General features: G+C 46.3%; 1 protein-coding gene across 1 annotated transcript in view; it reads right to left on the bottom strand.

The window, feature by feature from the left end:
* PKHD1L1 (PKHD1 like 1) overlaps window positions 1-21,041 on the bottom strand; it is a 513,959-nt gene that overhangs the window by 52,321 nt on the left and 440,597 nt on the right. The window contains exons 69-70 of the mRNA XM_078766275.1: window positions 5,079-5,244; window positions 4,476-4,708 (exon numbers count right to left, since the gene is read on the bottom strand). Coding sequence (XP_078622401.1) covers window positions 4,476-4,708; window positions 5,079-5,244 — 399 coding nt within the window. The remainder of the gene's footprint in view (window positions 1-4,475; window positions 4,709-5,078; window positions 5,245-21,041) is intronic.

The raw sequence follows: 21,041 nt of genomic DNA, 5'->3' as shown, positions 1-21,041 counted from the left end.
TTGGCCCAAAAACGCTCACCAAATCCACCCATAACTTTGCCCTCAACATCGATGGTTTCCCAGTATCCACCTCCCCTCACATCCGGAATCTTGGCATCATCTTTGACCAAACCCTCTCCTTCGACAAATACACTAAACAGATCACAAAGACAGCCTTCTTTCACCTGAAAAACATCGCCCATCTCCATCCATCCCTCTCCTCCACGGCTGCAGAAACCCTCATCCACGCCTTCATCACCTCCCGTCTGGACTACTGCAACAGCCTCCTCTTTGGTTCACCCTCAATAATAATCATCAATAAACTCCAATACATTCAGAACTCCGCTGCCCGTCTACTCACCCATTCCCGGACCCGTGACCACATCACCCCCGTCCTTTACAAGCTTCACTGGCTCCCCATCCCCCAGAGAATCCAGTACAAAATCCTCCTCTTGACCTACAAAGCCCTCCATAACCTGGCCCCATCCTACCTGACTGACCTCTTCTCCAGACACACTCCCACCCGCAACCTCCGCTCTGCTGGTACCAACCTCCTGACCTCCCCCTCCCCCCCCCCCCCATGCGGACCAAATTCAGATCCTGGGGGGACAGGGCCTTCTCCATCGCTGCTCCCACCCTCTGGAACTCACTACCTCACACCATCAGAGACTCCTCCTCTCACCACATTCAAAACATCACTCAAGACCCACATGTTCAACACTGCATTCAACATTTAACCCACAGCATTTAACCCCTGACTATCTCTTCTCCTTCTCCTTCCTCTTGCTTTGATTATTTACCTGTTGATTTTTGTCTTTTTGCACTTGTTTTTTGTACTCTGTCAAAGTGTCTTTGGGCTTCTTGAAAAGTGCTATATAAAATAAATGTATTATTATTATCTATATAATAATACCGTAAGGACTCGACGTTGTTATCCCTTTTACGCCGCACCCAGTGACCCCATGCCCACGGCACTAATGCATTTTCCATCTACGAACCGTGCTCTTTGTTTATCACATACAGCCATACTCGAAAAATCTGAATTCGCCGACTTTGGGACCCAAAAGCATCCGATTATCGGCCGATACGACGCCATCTTACGACACCATCGTATTGGCGTCTGCTGGTCGAAGGCGATGGTCAAATGGTCTTTATCGTCATTTTAATAAAGTTAAATGGAGTGACGTTTTGGAAACGTTTTTTGAAGTTTGAAGTTTTTTCGAATCGAAGTGAAGAAGTTTTTGAAGTTTTGATTTGGGAAACGTTAAATGGAGAAACAGTTTCACAGGAAGAGAATGCGATGCGATGAAGAAGAATCCATCTTTATTTTATTTTTTTGAACCACAAAAGATTGAAGCTCCACGAAGTCAAGAATGTGAAACTACGTGAATGTAATAAAATAACAAGTACAAAAAGTTTTAATTAAAACAAAAGCCGCGTCGATGTTACACAATGCCTAGATGCAGCTGTGCCTATAACGTCGATGTTATAAGCACAGGACAATCCTATTGATTCGATTACTTGATGTTATTTTTGTGCAAAGTGAAAATATATCTCGGCAATTTCCCGTGTGTGGCGACGAATTTTTAATATATCTCGGCATTTTCCCATCTGTTATTTCAGGCGGTGTATGACTGACCATGCCGCGATTGAAAAAAATATATATCTCGGCAATTTCCCGTGTGTGGCGACACGTGAACGAAGCTATGCTCCTCTCTCCACATTATTGTGACGACGTATAAATTAAATATTTCATCGTGACGATTGTCATCAAATGGACGAATTTTTAATATATCTCGGCATTTTCCCATCTGTTATTTCGGGCGGTGTATGACTGAGCATGCCGCGATTTAAACAAAATATATATATCTCGGCATTTTCCCGTCTGTTATTTCGGGCGGTGTATGACTGAGCATGCCGCGATTTAAACAAAATATATATATCTCGGCATTTTCCCGTCTCTTATTTCGGGCGGTGTATGACTGAGCATGCCACGATTTAAAAAAAAAAATGTCAATGGACTTGAAGTTACAGGCCTTTGAGAATTCATTTCGTTCTATAAAGGGCAACTTTCATCGCATTTTCTTCCCGTTTTTTTTTCAACCGAGTCTAAAACTATGTTGGCGACTGTGGAAAATGAAATGATATATCGAATTTGATTTGAAAGAAAACTGTGTGAGAGGAAGACACCACGGGCCTACAAAACAGGCCTCAAAGCTATGCGAGTTAATAAAATGGTGGATATTTATTTATATGAAGGCTCTCCCAGAATGGGTGGAGCTATGGTTCCCAGAATGGGTGGAGCTTTGAGGTTTTGTCTTCTCTGCAAGAAGAAGAAGAAGAAGAAGAAGAAGACGTGGTAACAACAACAACAGCAGAGTGCACTCTATGAGCAGCGTCTGTGACGCGGCTAAAAATGTACATAAACGACACAGTTCTATGAAACAGTCTCACAGGAAGAGAATGCGATGCAATGCGATGAAGAAGAATCCATCTGTTCCGCCATTTGTGCCGGTGTCATCGATGGCGGTGTACGCTAACCTCATCAGGTGGGTTTACCATAATTTCTTCCATATACTGTGATAACAACGAAGTGAAACCGATCAGCAGCCCATCAGTATCTGCTCTATTCACGGTGCTTAAGTTAATCCTTCAAATCATTTAAAAACAACCCAACGTTGACGAGGCATGGCATACGAGGCCCGTTCAAAAAGTTCACGGAACGACGTACTCTCAAAGGTCTGAGGCCAAAATGTTTGTTTTTTTCCCCCCTTACACAACGGAAACAACAACTGGATAGGTAGGGCCGAGGCCTATGCTTACGTTTCGCTCCTGCATCTGCCACCGTTCATGATTATCAAAGTAGGCTTTACCCTGTTCACGATAAGGTAGAAATCAGTGAGGTGTATACGAAGAGATAAAAGGATGGCATTGACTTCGAGACGGTACGTGATAGTTGGCTGCGGCTGGCTGATGCCACGTTTTTTTTTTTCCTAAGTGCCATGGATGCTGATGGACATAATAAAGGTATCGGCTGATCTCTCATCGTAATATTACCCGATGGAAATGAACTGTTTCTTTGTTTGTCATTTCCTGTGCAATAATGTCAAATTGATGTCAGACATCCTTTTCTATTGACAGCTGCGCTCCTTTTCAATGGCATCGTCTATTGATATGCATGTTCTTCTTTCATATAATTTTACACATGCACAATCAGTATTTCAACTCTTGCCGACATTGGAAAGGAAGTTGACTCACAGGCCAACTCGCTGGCTCAATCACAGGCCGACGCACATGCGATGTAATTGTGAGTAGCATTTTTGCACAAGTGAAAATTGAAAATACACGTTTTTGGTATGTGGCTATGTTATTTAGTGTTTGTTTTGTCTCTAACAATATAAAATACAAAGTCAGGAGGTGACACTTTATACACAGTGTAAGTTGGATTCTACAAAGGGTCGCCTTTTTCTTGATTTTGTTCACACAAATCCAACCCACACCATATAGTCTCATAAAAAATGGCCAGAGTGGTGCTATGCCGATTCCTATTACGAATCCATTCATTTTTCAAAAGTATATCGTAGCGTTGTCATTTAAGTAGATTGCAATAAATACGTTGTTCATATACGCACTCTTCATTCTCATCTTTCTTCCTAACTCTTACTCGGACAAGCAAATCCCCTATGCCATCCATATTGGTACACTCTATCCATACACCACATCCTCCCTTCCGTGGATGTTCCACGGGTTTCGGCTAGTTATTATTATTTCTCATCATTGTATATAAGTTTGAGTGTTCCCAGTTACCTTTTTGTGTCTTTGTGATTCGCTTGGTTCGTACGGTTGACAATCACATCTTGTCTTCTCTCTTCCCTGGACTTTTCTATACAAAATAAATCCTTTATAAGGTAAGAAAACGTGTTTGAGCCATCTGCTTTTTGTGTGTGTGTGTGTGCCATCGATTTCAGTTCATTTGAACGATCCTTGGGGAACCGTAAAGTTGTAGAGTTTTTTGAACGCAGTGCAATAAAAGACCGTTTGGGCCATATCCCAAGATTTACAGACCCTGCACCGATGATGGTTGTATTAATGGCGCCTCAGATGTGACAATATGTTTTATGAACTGAAAGTTCACAAAGGCATGTGAATCACCATGAGAAGCAAAGTGAAGTTGGTGATTCGGGAGTTCGCCCTACATTGCAGCAAAGGACTCTTGTTTCATCAAAGGCTATAACGTCTGAAACATCAGCTGTACCTTGCATCCCAAGATGGACAGCAGACCTTTCATTCAACCTGTCCACTGACACAGACTTGCCTGTAGTTAGCTAACATTGACAGCATTGCCATCTGACCTGTTACTTTGAGCCAAAGTACGGAAATCAGTTTATTTTTATAAAATAATATTTTTGCGAAGGCAGTTCAAAAAAATAAAAATTATCTCCATTTATTAACAGGTCAATGTTTACACAATCTTCCAGCAATGTGTCATTCATTACCTTTGTGAGGAGCAACCGTACTAATAGGTAAGCGCTCGCCCTCAGTTCCCGTTAAGGAGGCAAGTGGCAGACGGTAATCGCCCACCCCATGCCGTGGGTCTCCATCCCACTCAAACTCAGCTTGTGGGATCACAGTACCCTGGCGGCCCAGCCAGGAACCATCAATATCTTGCATCATGCTCTTCTTCTTAGCATCACAGTCCATGTCCACACAATCCGATGGATTCACCTTACTGGGTAAGGATAATAAAACAAAAACAAAGTGAAAATTTCATTAAAATAAAAAGTAAGGTCTTACCTTATTCTAGTTAATGCATATTTGACCACAATCCAGTTATTAAGTTGTTATGCTGGATGCATGAATAATGAGTTGCAGCTATGCCGCTAATCAAGTGTCCCTGTGCATTAGGGAAGGAATTAGTAATTTGGCTAAAATGCCAACACACAATAGCATGTCGAATTTTTTTTTTTCCCCGAAAAAATGCTCTTTTCGAAAAAGTGAATTAAACCCAAACTAGGCAACAAAAGAGTTCTAAGCTTCATTGAAATCTACACTGGATAATATAAGCAAAAGTGAAAACTTTTGTTTATCCCAAAACACACCTCAAGCTAGGCCGGTGTATGAACACCTTGTTCCGATCAGAGGTGCCATGCCATCGTAGACGCTGCACGTGGATGGGATGCTGTAGGTCTTCATTGAGAGGATTAGTCATGAAGGCAATGTCTCTCTGACCACTACAGATCTCCCCAAAACCGGCCAGGATGGTGTCTGCACATCATGGTACAGCAAGGGAATTGAAGTTATCAGTGGTCACCCACCACAAAGGCAGTTCATATCCCAAAGCTCCATCAAGGTGAACGAACTTTCTCCAACATCTTTAAGCCCATGAAATGGAAGCTAATCCTTAATACACTTTCAACAGCAATGATGACTTTGCTACCCTCCTCAAAAACGCAGCTGAAATTGTTTTGCTTTGAAAACGCTATAATTAAAGGGGACCAAAATCTGGCAAATTTAAAGGCCATTTTTGACAATTTTGGATTTGCGATTTGAGACCTGTTAGCTGGAACACTGTCCTGGAGTTGTCCTTGCCTGAGTATTCCATTCTGTTTGTGTTTCAGACACATCCTCAATGCTTCTAGTTAATTAATCATACATATTTCCTAATAATTTTAAAATATACATTCCATATCTACTCTTCCCAGCCAAGAGTTTGATTTGTAATGTAATTTCTGCGATGGAGGAAAGAGAAGTGGTTCCAATTGCACTATCCTACAACATCAGCCACCAACAGTTTTAAGATGTGTAGCTTGTGCAAATAGTCATGAACTTTCATGATGCTTCTTGCCAGAAATCATGATTTGCGAATCATGGTGCGGAAGGACGAAGGATAAAGAAATACCAATCTGTCCCATGATTGACTCAGTTAGGCTTACCATCAGAAGACACAATTGAAATCCTGTTTTTGATTTTAAGAAAGGAATTAAGGCCATGGAGATCCTCAAAGGATACTTGTCATTCACTTTGTTGAAACATCCTGAACATAATTTATCACAATTATTGACAGCTGGGGCTGGTGGGATAGTTTAGAAGTTTGCATGCTCGCCTCTGATCCATATAGCCTAGGCTCAAATCTCGGCCCAGCCGTAGCATACAGTATTCTGTATTGTCATCATGGCGTCTCACAAGCAAGGTGATTCATCGATGTGTGAGCCGTCCCTCGGATGGACTTTAAACTGCATGTCCCGTCTGTCAGCATATTTGGTGGGCATGGAAGTTCCAACAGTGTTCTTCCCGAAGAATAGGCGAGCTAGCCAGCACTCGAGCAAATTCCCAATTCCAGGCTCTAACCTACCAGAGCACTGCATCAGTGGAACAACCATGGTCCCAGCGATGATGCAATCAGCAGCCACAGGTTGCATATGAAATGAAGGAATGAATCAATCAATCAACATCTCTTCTGTTTGTTGTAAAATTAATATATATATATATATATATATATATATATATTGTTGCGGTTTTGAGTTTTGTACAGTCAGTATAATAAAGGTTACAATTTCCCCCTCATAGTTAGTCACACAAGCAACATGTAGCCTCGCGATAGTGTAGTTATTTCATAGTATTTGTGAGCTTAGTCCTTTTCCTATGTTAGTTCTGCGTTGAGTAGAGTAAGGAGAATAGGTCCTACTTCTACTGACTCTCCAGCCTCCCTAGCTACATGCCCCTTTGCGCTGACTTTGGTTCATTTTGGGCGAATTAACACGAGGCAGGCCTAGGAGGGTCGGGTCGGAGCCGAATGAGGGCGGCAGAGGAGCTGACGGTAAGCACGAGCCGCCAAACAGGGCTCAGAGGGTGTGGCGGCAGCACTGCGTCACAGGGCGTGGCTGAAAGGTTCGAGAGGGTTCAAGAAGGTTCGGGGCGTATCTATATAACCCATCGCGCAAAGCCCCCAGGAGGACTGCCAGGGAGGACTCGCGCGCACTGACCAACCAGGAGGAATCGTTGACGAGCAGGAGTTGAGAGCGTCAAATAACTTTGAGAGATACGCGGGTGAACAAATATGCGCATAAACCGGAATACGCGCTATTATAAAGTGACGCTTGGTTGAGCTGGAGGCCGAGCCACGTACAGTGCATTAAGTCACGCGAGTGATAACAGCTGTGTAATCGCCAGCCGCACTGAGAGACGCGCATTTTCCTTATACCTCATCGGCTGCTTTTGTTCGGGAGACGCGCTACGCGGTTCCTTCCACCGCCTGCTGCCATCTTCGCGGGACGTGCTGGGACAGTGGAGAGCCGGACGGGGCCGTTTCTGGACGACCACGTCGACGCGTTTTGCTGGAACATCAACCCATCTGCAATTCCCTGTGTGAGTGTGACGGGCCCGAGTCTGGGGGATAAGATAAGACTGTTTAAGTGCTGCTCTGTGTCTCTGCGTCCCGATCATTGTACATACGTGTGGGAATAATTAAACCTGTGTTCTTCCTTTTCCATTAGATCGTTTTTGTGATTTCCTCATTGGCTAAGCGTGGTACGAATAGAACCGCTCAAATCGGGTTCCACTACTAAGACTGCACGGACCACGTGGTACTCAATCCGCTCGGTGTACCCAGATCACACGTGGCTCGTGCGAGGCTTGCCTCCTCGCTTCCGTGGCGGCGCAGGGATTTAGGTACGAGCGAGACTTGGTCCCGAAACCCTACTTTGCGTTTTGCCCAGAAGAGGCGTTTCAAGTCTCGGTTCCGCCAAGCCCAGAAAGAACAAGGGGATTAATCCCCCCTTGGTAAGGGTAAGAAGGGCGGCGGAGAACCGTAATAACATATATATATATATATATATATATATATATATATATATATATATATATATATATATATATATATATATATATATATATATATATACAGTATATATTGTTGCGGATATGAGGTTTGTGTTTTTTTTATTGTGTTGTATTGTATAGTAAATTGTTGTAAATATCACCCTCTGTAAAATGTAATGATTCCTTGTAAATACCTCCGTAGTGTAAAGGTCAAAGGGCGTCCCATAATTAGTCCATAAAGCATACACGTCAGCCAATCATAGATTTCCCCCTGGTTGATAGTTATATCTTTATTATGTGTATTAGGGTAAGGCCTTGTCTCCCATTAAGATGACACTCCATTGCACCAAGTGAAATAGATAGATTCCTTTCATTCCCCATTCCCACTCCCAAAACTTTCATTGCCAAGCCTCGATTGCCATTTACATCCCCTCCAAAACCACCATTGAACATGTGCTCGGGTCGGGGAAGAAAGGCGTGCCCGCCCGTCGTCATCAAGGGCGGAGCCAGAGGGTCGCGCGACCAACCAGGGCCGAGGTGAGCACACCGATGGGCGTGGCCTGAAGGCCGGCGGCTTGATCGCCGGAGGCGCGATAACGGCGCGCGCGGAAGAAGCAAGGTGTGGTCGGTGGAGAGAAGTGCGCCAAGGAGTGATGAGAAGGAGGCCAAGTGAGAAGTGCAAAGAAAGGGTTGCGAGAAGTGCGAAACCAGAAGTGCGCCAGAGACGGCAGAGGAGTCCAAGTCCAGAAGTGCAAAGAAAGAGTTCTGCAGAGAGCCGCTTCAACCAGCCACGTGAAGCCCTGACGGGGCAGCGAGTGACCCTGCCGGTGTGCGGTGTAAAGGCTAAAGCCGAATACAAGAAGCTGCCGGCTCCTCGCTTCCCGCCCGGAGTGGACCTGCTTGTTGTGCCCTGTGATTCCACCTGCTCATCCCTCCAAACGATTCCTGCCTTTCCATCCTTCTTGTGTATGTGAGTTTGTTTTGTGTGTTCTGTCCTTGGGTATTTAATTAAGTTTGTATAAGCTAGGTTGAACTGTGTCTAAAATCTTCTGTAAATTATTTTCTTATCTTTCCTTCTTCCTTGGTTATTTTGAGCCTGTATATAGTAGGAATAAATTTAGTAGTATTTTCAACCTTTTTTTCATCTTCTTCTTCTTCTTCACTTCCGTGTCGCTTTTGTCTTTTCCATATTGAATAGCTGTGGCGCGATCCGGCCAACGTTCGGAAATCGGGTTAGTCGGGGTAACTGTTAGGCCGCGGTGCCATCCGCTCGGCAAACCAACATCCTTATCCGCGGGCCGTAACAATAATTATATACTGTATATACTATATATATATATATATATATATATACTGTGTGTGTGTGTGTGTGTGTGTCTATATATATATATATATATATATATATACGTATATATATGTAATATATATATATATATATATATATTATATATATATATATATATATATATATATATATATATATATATATATATATATATATATATATATATATATATATATATATATATATATATATACACAAAGAATTAAGTTAAGCACCCCTACACAACGAATTAAGGTAAGCACCCCCAATATATATTCTTTGTGTATATGTATACATTGGCATATATTCTAAGGTATGTGAGATCAAATAATGATTGGTATGACATTAGCAATTATCCATTGATGAAATGCAGATGAGTGCACTCATCTGTGACGCCCATCGCTCGTGCAGCACGTGTTATCATCCACGTGGTCGTGATTTTCTGTAAATGCACTATCATCACGGGTTATTGCAAGTCACGCCTGAGCTCGTGTGGGGGTTACATGGTCATTTTCTCGTAATGGTGGCTCGTAGACGGTTGTCGGACGGAGAACGATGGCGGATAATAGGCATGATCGAGTCCGGAATGTCCAGAAAAGCTGTAGCTCGAACGTTTGGTTACCACCATTCGGTGATCAGTCGGTTGGTGCAGAAACACCAGGAAACGGATGCGGTGAAGGACCGTCCAAGGTCTGGAAGACCTCGCGTGACAACAGTCCGCCAAGATAGAGCGCTTTTGAGACTGGTGCGACGATATCCCTTCGCCTCGAGCCATTTCCTGAAGGACAACTGGCTGCCCAACAGAAGGCTATGTCACCGTACCGTGAGGAACCGCCTGAAATCGGCCGGTTTAAGGTCAAGACGAGTGATCAAGCGTCCAAGGCTACTCGAACGACATCAGAGGGAGCGTTTGGCATGGTGCCTAGCGCGACGTGGATGGAACATCCGGTCTTGGAGGCGAGTTCATTGGTCGGATGAAAGCCGGTTCTTGCTGTACGTGACAGATGGGCGTGTTCGGGTGTGGCGCCACAAAAACACCGCGTATGCACCTAAAAACATTCAACCAACGGTACCCTTTGGTGGTGGCTCGATTATGGTCTGGGGATGCTTCTCCCATGACTGTAAGTTGGACCTGATAACTGTGCGAGGTAACCTCAACGGAGAGCGATATGCCGAGGAAATCCTGAATACCACCGTAATCCCGCACTTCGATGACCACACCCTCGCCAGCAGACCCATCTTCATGGATGACAACGCCAGGCCGCACCGTGCGAGACGCGTCCGAGCCTTGCTGGAGCAAGGTGCTGTGACAACCATCCCCTGGCCTGCGTACAGTCCTGACCTGAACCCCCTCGAGCACGTTTGGGACATGTTGGGACGACAAATTGCGAAGATGGTCCCTCCAATAGCCAATCTGGATGAATTGGAACGTGCATTACATCGGGAATGGAACAACCTGCCACAGCAACGCATACGACGGCTTACAGGGTCTATGAGACGTAGGGTTGAGTCAGTGATCCGATCACGTGGGTCCTACACACGTTATTGACGCAAAGATCGCTAGAGGTCTTCTCAGAACAATGACTGTACGTTAGAAAACATAAACGTCATCCACACTGTCCGTGATGGACCTATAGCTCCATACTTAAATTGAGGTGCAAATATGCCTAAAATTCCCAAAAAATTTCACCTTAAATTATTCAGAATAAAATATTGAAAACGGCATGATTGTTATGTTTTTATGTGACCATAATATCACTTCTCCAGAAAATATAGCAATATCATGGGTATATTACACTGTTTTGACGACAACAAACTTGTAATGTGCGAGGTTGTAAAAAAACGGGGGGGGGGTGCTTAACTTAATTCTTTGTGTATATATATAATATATATATATATATATATATATATATATATATATATATATGTATATATTGTTGCGAATATGGAATTTGGCCTCCATATCCGCTTGTAAATATTCCCCTATTTTCTCCAATACTCCCCAACTTTCCCCAATCCCCCATTCCCTAGTCCCATTGCATGTAAATAACAATCAGTAGAGCCGACCTTCCCCTTATTCCCCCATTAAATGTCGTGCCCAGGTCCACCGCACCACACGTAGCCAACTTTCGGACATCTTCCTAGTTATTCTTAATCTATGTCAGTTAAGGCCTCGTTTCCATTAATTATGACTCTTCGTTGCACCAGAATGTGATTATATGGCATCAGTAGTGAGTTTAGGACCTTTCCCATACCTCCTTCCATCTTCTTCCCCAAACAACAACAATAACAACAACTACAACAACAATTACAACAACAACAGAGGGGATGGCGGCGGAGCGGGGGAGGATGCGTCCTCACACCGGCTCGATTAGCTCCAGACCATGCGCTCCACGGGGTTACCCCGAAGGGGCTGGCTGTCAGCTCCTCGTCGGGGGCGGAGCCAGTAACCCCCCCGCACGCACCCAATGAGAAGCAACGTGCCGATTCCACGAGGCGGAGCTAACGAGCCGAGGGCGTGTCACTCCCCGCCGGATATACGCGGCCACGCGCCGGATGTGACGTGAGATGCGCCCCCAGCCTGGAGAGAGAAGTCGCCACCCCTCGAGCGCTGCAATACCTCCACCGCATCTCTTGAACTGGACCGTACGTGATCCTGCCCTGAGCACAGGTGCACCTGGAGCGATCGCTACCCGCTTTCCTGGCCATCAAACCCCGTGTGAGTGAGCCTTGTCCCGCGTTTACCTGTCGTCTGTCCGGGGATAATATAAGTGTGTTTAAGTGCCCACCTTCCTATGTTTCCCTCTTGTCCCTGTAATCTAAACCTTCCGCATTATTGTAATAACAACCTTTGAGAACCGTATCCCTGGTGTCGTGTCGTATTAATTCCAGCCGTGTGTCTTCTTTTTCCTTCATTGGTCTAGCATAGCGCGACTAGTCAACCCCGGGTGCAATCGGGGTAACTTGTACGGATACGGCGGCCATCCCGCTCGGCCCACCATACCATCAAAGTCGTATCTGTAACAATTGGTGTCGAGGAGTGGAATTCGAACCCGGGACTAAATTAATTAGGCCCAAATTTTGGGAGGGAAAATCGATTCGGAGCGCGTTTCCCGCGCGAAATTATAACGGCGAAATTTCAATTTGTTTTACGAAAATAAAAAATAAAAACCGAATTTTGAAAGTCGCGCTATGGCGGATCAAGACAGCTGGGGTCCGGTAAAGGAGAGTGAGGTAGGGTCGATCCAGGACCAAAATGAGGGACAGGAGGAGAGCGAAGCAGTGAGGGCGGCAGGTTCGCAAAATAGCGCCGTCACGCACGAAGAAGCGGGCGCGCAAAATGGCGCCTCGCTGGTCACCGTGCCCGCGACCGAAGTAGCGCCGCTGGGAAGATTGGAACTTTTTTTTATACAAATGACGGCCCTTATGGAAAAGAATAGTGAGCGATTGGAAAACCAAATGGGGGTAATGGGGAACCGGATGGATGCTCAGGGTGAGCGATTGGAGGGCCAAATGAGGGGTACCAGTGAGAAGTTAGACAATAATTTTGAGGAGTTAGACAAGAAAATTGGGAAGTTAGACAATAATTTTGAGGAGTTAGACAACGGGATAAAAGAAGTAAAGAATGGGTTAACGGGGGTAGAAAACAGAATGGCCGCTCAAGAGAATCAGATAGAGGGAGTGAAACATGGGTTAACGGGGGTAGAAAACAGAATGGCCGCTCAAGAGAATCAAATGGAAGGGATGCAAAAAGGGTTAGAGGGGTTAGAAAACAGTATGGAAGGCAAATTGAGGGACATGAGGGACCAAGCGGAAAGGGAAGTTAAACAAATGGAGCAGCAGATAGAGGGGGTCAGAATGGGGGTAGAAACCAAACTGGATGCTCACAGGGAGGAAATGGAGCAGATGAGGGTGGCATCTGGGCAGGAGATGCAAGTGATGGGAGAGGAGATCAGAAGAGGAGTGAGTGAGGAGGTCGGAGGAGTGCGTGAGGAGGTGAGGCACTGTAAGGAGCACATGGAGAAGGAGGTGAGAAAGGGGACTGTAAAGTTACAAGGGGGCATAGAGGACCTGACGCAGGAGGTGGAGCAGCTGACGGTGGGACAGACGGAGTTAGTGGAGCAGGTTCAAAGGAACACTGCGGTATTAGGAGGGTTGAAAGCGACACAAAACGACATAAAAAACGACTTGATAGCGACAAAGAGGGAATGTCAGATGGTACGTGAGGGACTGACAACGAGGTTGGACGAGGTGATAGAGGTAATGGAGACGAAGGACCGGCAGGTGAGGACGCACCTGGAAACGGTCAAGGTAGCCTTAGAGGATGAGCTTGAGGAGACGTACCGGGGAATAAAAGAGGTGAAGCAGAAATTAGAAGAAGTGGAAGAAGGGATGAGCGAAATTAAGAAGCGACGGAGAGGGGATAACAAAGAGATAAAAGAGGAGATAAAAGAATTGGTCCAAAGTCTGTGTTTGGATCGTGATGATGTGCTCATTAACCGGATGAGGGATTCGCAGGTGATGGAGGAGAAGCGAAGAGGAAGAGGACCCGGTGTAAGTGGTGACCAATATGGTCGTGCGTATGATGCGCCAGGGGATTTAAGAAGCTTGGGGGTCGAGATGGACCCGGGTGTTCGTGAGAGGCCACTGGTGAAGTGTGTGACAGGTCTGGTGTGCGAAAGAGGAGGTGTGCGAGAAAGTCCGACTCTGGGGTGTGTGAGGAAAAAGTGCATGCCAAGGAGTGAGGGTGTTGGCGAGAATGAGTCGGTCGTAGCGCATGTGCGAGAGAGCACATGGAAGCGTGCTGTGGTGAGTGTTACAGAGGGTGTAACTGGAGAGTGTGCGCGAGAAAGGTGTGTGACGGACAGGTGCATGGGGAAAGAGTGCGCTGTCAGAAGAAAGGAAGAGTGTCCACCTGTGGTGAGTGTTACAGAGGGTGTAACAGGAGAGTGTGCGCGAGAAAGGTGTGTGACAGACAGGTGCATGAGGAAAGAGTGTGCTGTCAAGAGTAAGGGTGAGTGCGTTGTCAGGAATGGAGGTGAAAGTAGTGAGAGTGACATGGAGCGTGAGTTAGTTGTGACAGGTGAGCGAGGATGTACACCTGGGATGGAAGGATGCACACCTGGAATGGTAGAGCGTGAGTGGGAATGCACGCTGGAATTGGTGGTGAGGCACGTGGTTGGGTGTGCGAATGAGGGCACACCCGTGATTGTCACAGAGGAGGTGACCGAGGAGGGGGTGCGAAGCGGTGTATTGGTGAGGTGTGCGACCAACGAATGTGTGCCAAAGTGTTCGGTGGTCAGGTGTGTGACCAAGGCTGTGAGTGGAATGAGGGTACCTGGGTGTGTAAGGAAGGGTACGAGGAGCATGGGCACAGCTGGATGTGTGAGCAAGGAACGGGCTGCGGGGTGTAAGCATGCAGGTGAAGCATCGACGTTACACGGGTTAGAGGTTAGGTCGACTTTTAGCCGAATCGGGCCCTCGGTGCGTGCCGGGCCTCGCTTAGAACGGCCGCGTCCGTGCTCCACTAGGCGGAGCGGGCGGCTGGATAGGAAGGGTCGTCATGGCGACCACTTTTTGGTGAGACGTGCCGGCAGGTCGAGATCGGGACATTGGATGGCTCCACGCCGAGGTGATGCGTGGGATCTCGGCCCGGGTAAGCCCCCGTCCCTGCACCGAGTGCCGGACGCATTCAGCCGCTGGCACAAAACAACCAGCATCCATTGCTTGGCTTTACGAAGCCGGGCTTTGGACAGGGATTGGCGCACCGAGAGGTATTAGTGAGTCGACTGGGTGATGAGGTTAGTGTTTTGGACCCAAAATTAGAGAAAAGCAAAATTTGATGATTGGCAAAGGATTGGCAGAGTGATGATTGGTAATGGTACAGTGATTGGCAGATGATGGGCAAATTTTTAATTTGTTGCAATTTGATGTGCAAAATTGGTAGTGAGAGACCCCCGATGTGGTGGGATGGCAAATCCACCATCCTTCCCATGTGGGGGGCAAAGGAGCAATAGCTTATGGGGTGTATGGCAGTGAAAACTAGCCCGGGTGGGTTAGGTTATATGGATAGGGCCCTAGAAGATGACATTAGGTGACGTTAAGGTTAGTTAGTGACTGATACCTGTAGTGGGGACGCAGGTAGTTTAGTGTGGATGATAATGACGAGGGAGCGCAATAGTTAAAGGGACGACTGGGAAGCGCAAGTTTCAGAAGGGAGTAGTTAGCTGAGATGATGCCGTGTGTGTGAGAATTGAACAGGTGTGATTGCACAGGTGTGCAACTGGACAGGTGTGTGGAGCCGTGTATGAGTAGTGAGTGTGTGGATCAGCGCGAATGCGCTTGGGGAGAGAAGGGTGCAGGTGGCACCAGGTGTGAGAGCACAGGGTGCAAGTACAGGTGTGTGGAGAGAGTTGGAGTAAGTGGTATGGAGTGGTGTGCGTGGTGCGAAGGTGTGGATGGGGGAAGAGTGGACCCCTTTCACGAGTACCCGGGGCGGGTAGTGTAAGTGTTAGGTAGAGGGTACAGGTAAATTGTGGTTGGATATTGGCATTTGTGGTGCGGTTGCAGAATGGTGTTGTGGATGGGTGCATTAGTGTTGTGGAAATGGCTGGGCGTGTAGCCTGTTAGTGTGTGTAGTTGGTTGGGCACTCCACCACTGTGAGGATGTCGGCCAGGTGAGGCCGCAGGTGGGCTCTGGGAGCCGGTAGAGTTGTGGATGGGGCCCGAGGATCCGGAGGATGGACCCGGGTAGCCCAGTGCCAGAGAGGGCACCGAGTGGGGAGAGTGCCAGAGGGCCTTCCCCAGGTAGTTAGGTTAGGGCAAGGAGCAGGTAAGCTCGGAGGCAACTGCAGTGGTGGAGGTGTGCAGGTGGGTAGACCCACTGGGAGAGGTACACGCCGCAGCCCAGAAATTGTGCGAGGGCACCGGGAGATGAATCGGGGGAGTGAGACCCCAAATTGAAGAGCACCACAGTTTGGCCAATGGGAATTGGTTTTTAGAACCCATAGTGTAAGAGGGCCAATGGTTTGGCCGGAGAAAGACCCCGGGTAGTGTAAAGTTGTTAAAGTCATTTAGGAGATAGTTAGGATTGAAGAACCTGTCGCACCATACGCAGCCACTTACCTGTGGTGATGATGATGACTCCACACCTGTGTTTTCTTTGTTTGTTGCAGGAAATGAGATTGCTGTTGGATTTGTGAGACGCATCACGACGTGGATGAGACATTGGGGTGATTCCATCTCTCCCTCCCTAGGAGGGACTGATGATGAATTGATGATGGCAAATTTTGATGTTGAGTTGGAGATGGCAAATTTTGATGAGAGTTGAAAATGGCAAATTTGATTGGTTAGGAGGGAGAGAAGACGAATTTGGTATATGGGAGGAACGGGGAAGACAGTAGGGATGTTTGTTGATTTGTAAAGTAGATGTTTATGGGTAGTGTTGTGTTGTGTGGATACAGTAAGGGGTAAGGGAGGGGCCATGTAGGTTACCTGGTGGGGGGGGGGGCGTACGATAGGAACGTACCTGTCTCACCTGGTTCCCATGTGCCCCCAGTGTGCATCACCTTACATTGCGTGCACTTTTGCGCCCTTACCACCTTACTCACTTGTTTCTTCTTTTGTCTCCCACCTCCGAGGATCTGGCTTTGGGGTAGAGAGAGAGGAGAGAGAGGTGCTGGCTGCGCAGTTGTGGGCCTGCACTTTCGCTGTTGGCTGCCTGGATCGATACACCATATGGACCGCAATGTTTGTGGCCACCCACAATGGACCGCAGCTCTTTTGCGGCCAAGCACCACCCGTGGATGGACCTATGGGTCAACGTGGCACCTATGCCATAAAGGTGAACCACTGTTAACTAACACCAAGTGCACCACAAGAAGAGCAAGAGACACCTGCAGGGTTAGGGGTTGTCGAATTTATTTTTATTCCAATGAACAATGGTGACTGCACCGATTGGTGGTGGGGTGGTGCTTTTGATGCTCGGGAAGGGTGCTCTGCACGTTATTAAAGGCCGTCGGCCACAGAGCACTCGTGGGTTGGTGTATCGATGTTGGCAAGCGCGCTCTCTCTATGCATAACATCTGCATGTGTTCCTCCAAAAACAGGTCCTGGATCGTAGTGTAAATAGCAGCGTAGTCTTGTAAATAATGCTCCCTACCGGCTGTATGTTTAGTTTGCGAATTCTTTCCGGATTCGGTTATCCTGTGGGTGTGTTTCTGTGAGGAGAAGGGTGCAACGTCGCAGGGGGACATATTTACTCATTTGTGAATATCTGTAAAACTGTCGCACTCAGGGTAGAGTTAATAGTAGAGGGAACTACATTGCGTGCCACACTAAAGTAGGTAAAAATTTATCGGGTCGGGACGCCCCGAGGGTAGAGAAGGGTGCAATGTTGCGAATATGGAATTTGGCCTCCATATCCGCTTGTAAATATTCCCCTATTTTCTCCAATACTCCCCAACTTTCCCCAATCCCCCATTCCCTAGTCCCATTGCATGTAAATAACAATCAGTAGAGCCGACCTTCCCCTTATTCCCCCATTAAATGTCGTGCCCAGGTCCACCGCACCACACGTAGCCAACTTTCGGACATCTTCCTAGTTATTCTTAATCTATGTCAGTTAAGGCCTCGTTTCCATTAATTATGACTCTTCGTTGCACCAGAATGTGATTATATGGCATCAGTAGTGAGTTTAGGACCTTTCCCATACCTCCTTCCATCTTCTTCCCCAAACAACAACAATAACAACAACTACAACAACAATTACAACAACAACAGAGGGGATGGCGGCGGAGCGGGGGAGGATGCGTCCTCACACCGGCTCGATTAGCTCCAGACCATGCGCTCCACGGGGTTACCCCGAAGGGGCTGGCTGTCAGCTCCTCGTCGGGGGCGGAGCCAGTAACCCCCCCGCACGCACCCAATGAGAAGCAACGTGCCGATTCCACGAGGCGGAGCTAACGAGCCGAGGGCGTGTCACTCCCCGCCGGATATACGCGGCCACGCGCCGGATGTGACGTGAGATGCGCCCCCAGCCTGGAGAGAGAAGTCGCCACCCCTCGAGCGCTGCAATACCTCCACCGCATCTCTTGAACTGGACCGTACGTGATCCTGCCCTGAGCACAGGTGCACCTGGAGCGATCGCTACCCGCTTTCCTGGCCATCAAACCCCGTGTGAGTGAGCCTTGTCCCGCGTTTACCTGTCGTCTGTCCGGGGATAATATAAGTGTGTTTAAGTGCCCACCTTCCTATGTTTCCCTCTTGTCCCTGTAATCTAAACCTTCCGCATTATTGTAATAACAACCTTTGAGAACCGTATCCCTGGTGTCGTGTCGTATTAATTCCAGCCGTGTGTCTTCTTTTTCCTTCATTGGTCTAGCATAGCGCGACTAGTCAACCCCGGGTGCAATCGGGGTAACTTGTACGGATACGGCGGCCATCCCGCTCGGCCCACCATACCATCAAAGTCGTATCTGTAACAATATATATATATATATATATATATATATATATATATATACAGTATATATATATATATATATATATATATATATATATATATATATATATATATATATATATATATATATATATATCTACAGACTTGGCATTTAATATGGAATATTTTTTTCTGGCGGTGAACTTACTTTTCAAGATGTCTTAGAACCAAAAGTTCATTGGAATTATGTTGAAATTATTCTAGATTTTGTTAATGTGACCTTTAAAAGAAAGAAACACCACATTTGACATTTCAAAACAAATAAGTTGATCCTTGAAAGTGATGTAAACTGATATCGAACTCAATTCATGGACAGTACTGTGTTAAACTTCTGTACGTTTTCCAGAAGTATCTCTTTATTTTGCACATTAGCCAAAAATGTTTTTAACAAAAACAAAAGTTAAATTACGACTGGGATTACAGACTAAAATTACAGTTCAGTACTTCGTGTAACCCCCACGAGCATTCGGGAGAGCACGTACACGTTGAGGCATGCTGTTCACGAGATTTGCCAAGGTTTGGACAGGAATCGCTTGCCATGCAGTGACAACGGCCTGCTGCAATTCACGCACAGAGGTCGGCTGCTGGTCCAAGTGGTCGATTTGACGCGTTAATTCTGCCCACAAGTTCTCTATCGGATTCATATCCGGGCACATGGCAGGCCACTCCATATGCTCTACACCACGGTCAGCAAGAAAGTGTTGGATCATGCGAGCACGATGAGGCCATGCATTGTCATCTTGGAAGACAAAGTTTCCTCGAAAGGCTGCACGAGCAAATGGAAGCAATGTTTCTTCCAGAATGGCCCTGTACTTGAACTGCTTCAGGTTTCCATTCAGAACAACCAGGTCAGTTTTGCCGCCTGCATGAAAAGCAGCCCAAACGGTCACCCCACCACCTCCAGCTTGGACTCTTGGCACTACACAATCTTTGTTGTAGGCTTCATGCACTTGTCTGTGCAGTCAGACGCGGCCATCTTGACGATAGGCCAGAAATCTAGACTCGTCACTGAAGATCACGTGATTCCAGTGTCCTGGCTGCCATTTGACGGTGCTCTCTGGCCCACTGCATCGGCGCTGGCGGTGTTGTCTGATCAGGCGTGGCTTTCTCAGGGGACGCCTGGCACGATAGCCTGCTTGAACCAGTCGTTGGTTGAATAGCCTTCTGGATACAGGCACATTTGCCAGTTGCTGCCACTCAGCCCCAAGCCGATTAGCTGACTTGGTACGGCCATTGCGGACTAACCGGTGCAGCTGGCGATCATCCCTCTTTGTGGTTCTGCGGGAACGTCCTGGCCTCGGTATTGGAGTAGGGACACCCCTCTGAGCATTTCGTTTCAGGATCTTTGACACCTAACCATGAGTGATGCCATACTGCCGAGCAATAGCATGCTGTTTCATGCCGTAATTTCGTAAAGCCACCACTCCATGACAAACAGCATTGTCGAGTTGACGGACCATCTCCAGAGGAAGCGGCAATAACCTTTGGAGACGTGCAGCAGTTGTTTTCCACTAATACAGAACGCAACAACCCTTGTATACCCGACTGTGAAGCCAATCATCAAATGCACCTGTCCGTACATTTTGCCACGCCACCTGTGATATAATCCTGTTGTTGACTTCTTGCTGCGACAGACAATCAGTGACATGGTTCTTTTAACAAATAAATCACCAAAGTGGAAAAGAAACTCACTCGAATCAATCGACTTGGTACGGCCATTTACTTGGTATGGCCTCATCGTATATTTTACTATATATATATACTGAGTTAAGAAAGTAAACCCAAGTGAAGAAAAAAAAAATATTCCATATTAAATGCCATATGTGTGTGTGTATATATGTATATATGTATATATGTATATATGTATATATATATATATGTATATATATATATATGTATATATATATATATATATATATATATATATATATATATATATATATATATATATATATAAAAACATGGATTTTTTCATGCAGGAATGTCATCTTAAGTGCATATATGATGGGAATGCTTTGGTTCTGATTATTAAAAAAAGTCAACAAACACTTCATCTTCAGCACCAATATGGAAATGATTAAATGCTTTGGAGACTATATGTTTGCTTCTGGTATGTTAAGACATTTTATACAGTTGCCACGTTTTGCCTTTTATCAGTATTCTGGCAATAGCCATCTGAAAAAAGAAGAGCAAGCAAAATAGGAGAATAGGAAAGAATCCACGAAGGAGGGAGTAGAGAGGATTCATGGACAAATAAACAGCAAAGGATTTGCCATAGCTCATGTGGGAAGGCAGCATGACCACAACAAATAAATGGGCTGTCAGAATAACCTAGAGGCATGGACACTCGCCTGGGTTTGAATCTCGGCCCAGCTATAAACTGTCATCCCGGTTTTGCACAGGTTAGATGATTCATCA

This window comes from Myxine glutinosa, chromosome 12 (assembly GCF_964187855.1).
Source record: "Myxine glutinosa chromosome 12, kmMyxGlut1.1, whole genome shotgun sequence".
Taxonomy (NCBI): domain Eukaryota; kingdom Metazoa; phylum Chordata; class Myxini; order Myxiniformes; family Myxinidae; genus Myxine; species Myxine glutinosa.
Note: the sequence above shows the minus strand (reverse complement) of the source record. Positions and strands in the feature narration are given on the sequence as shown.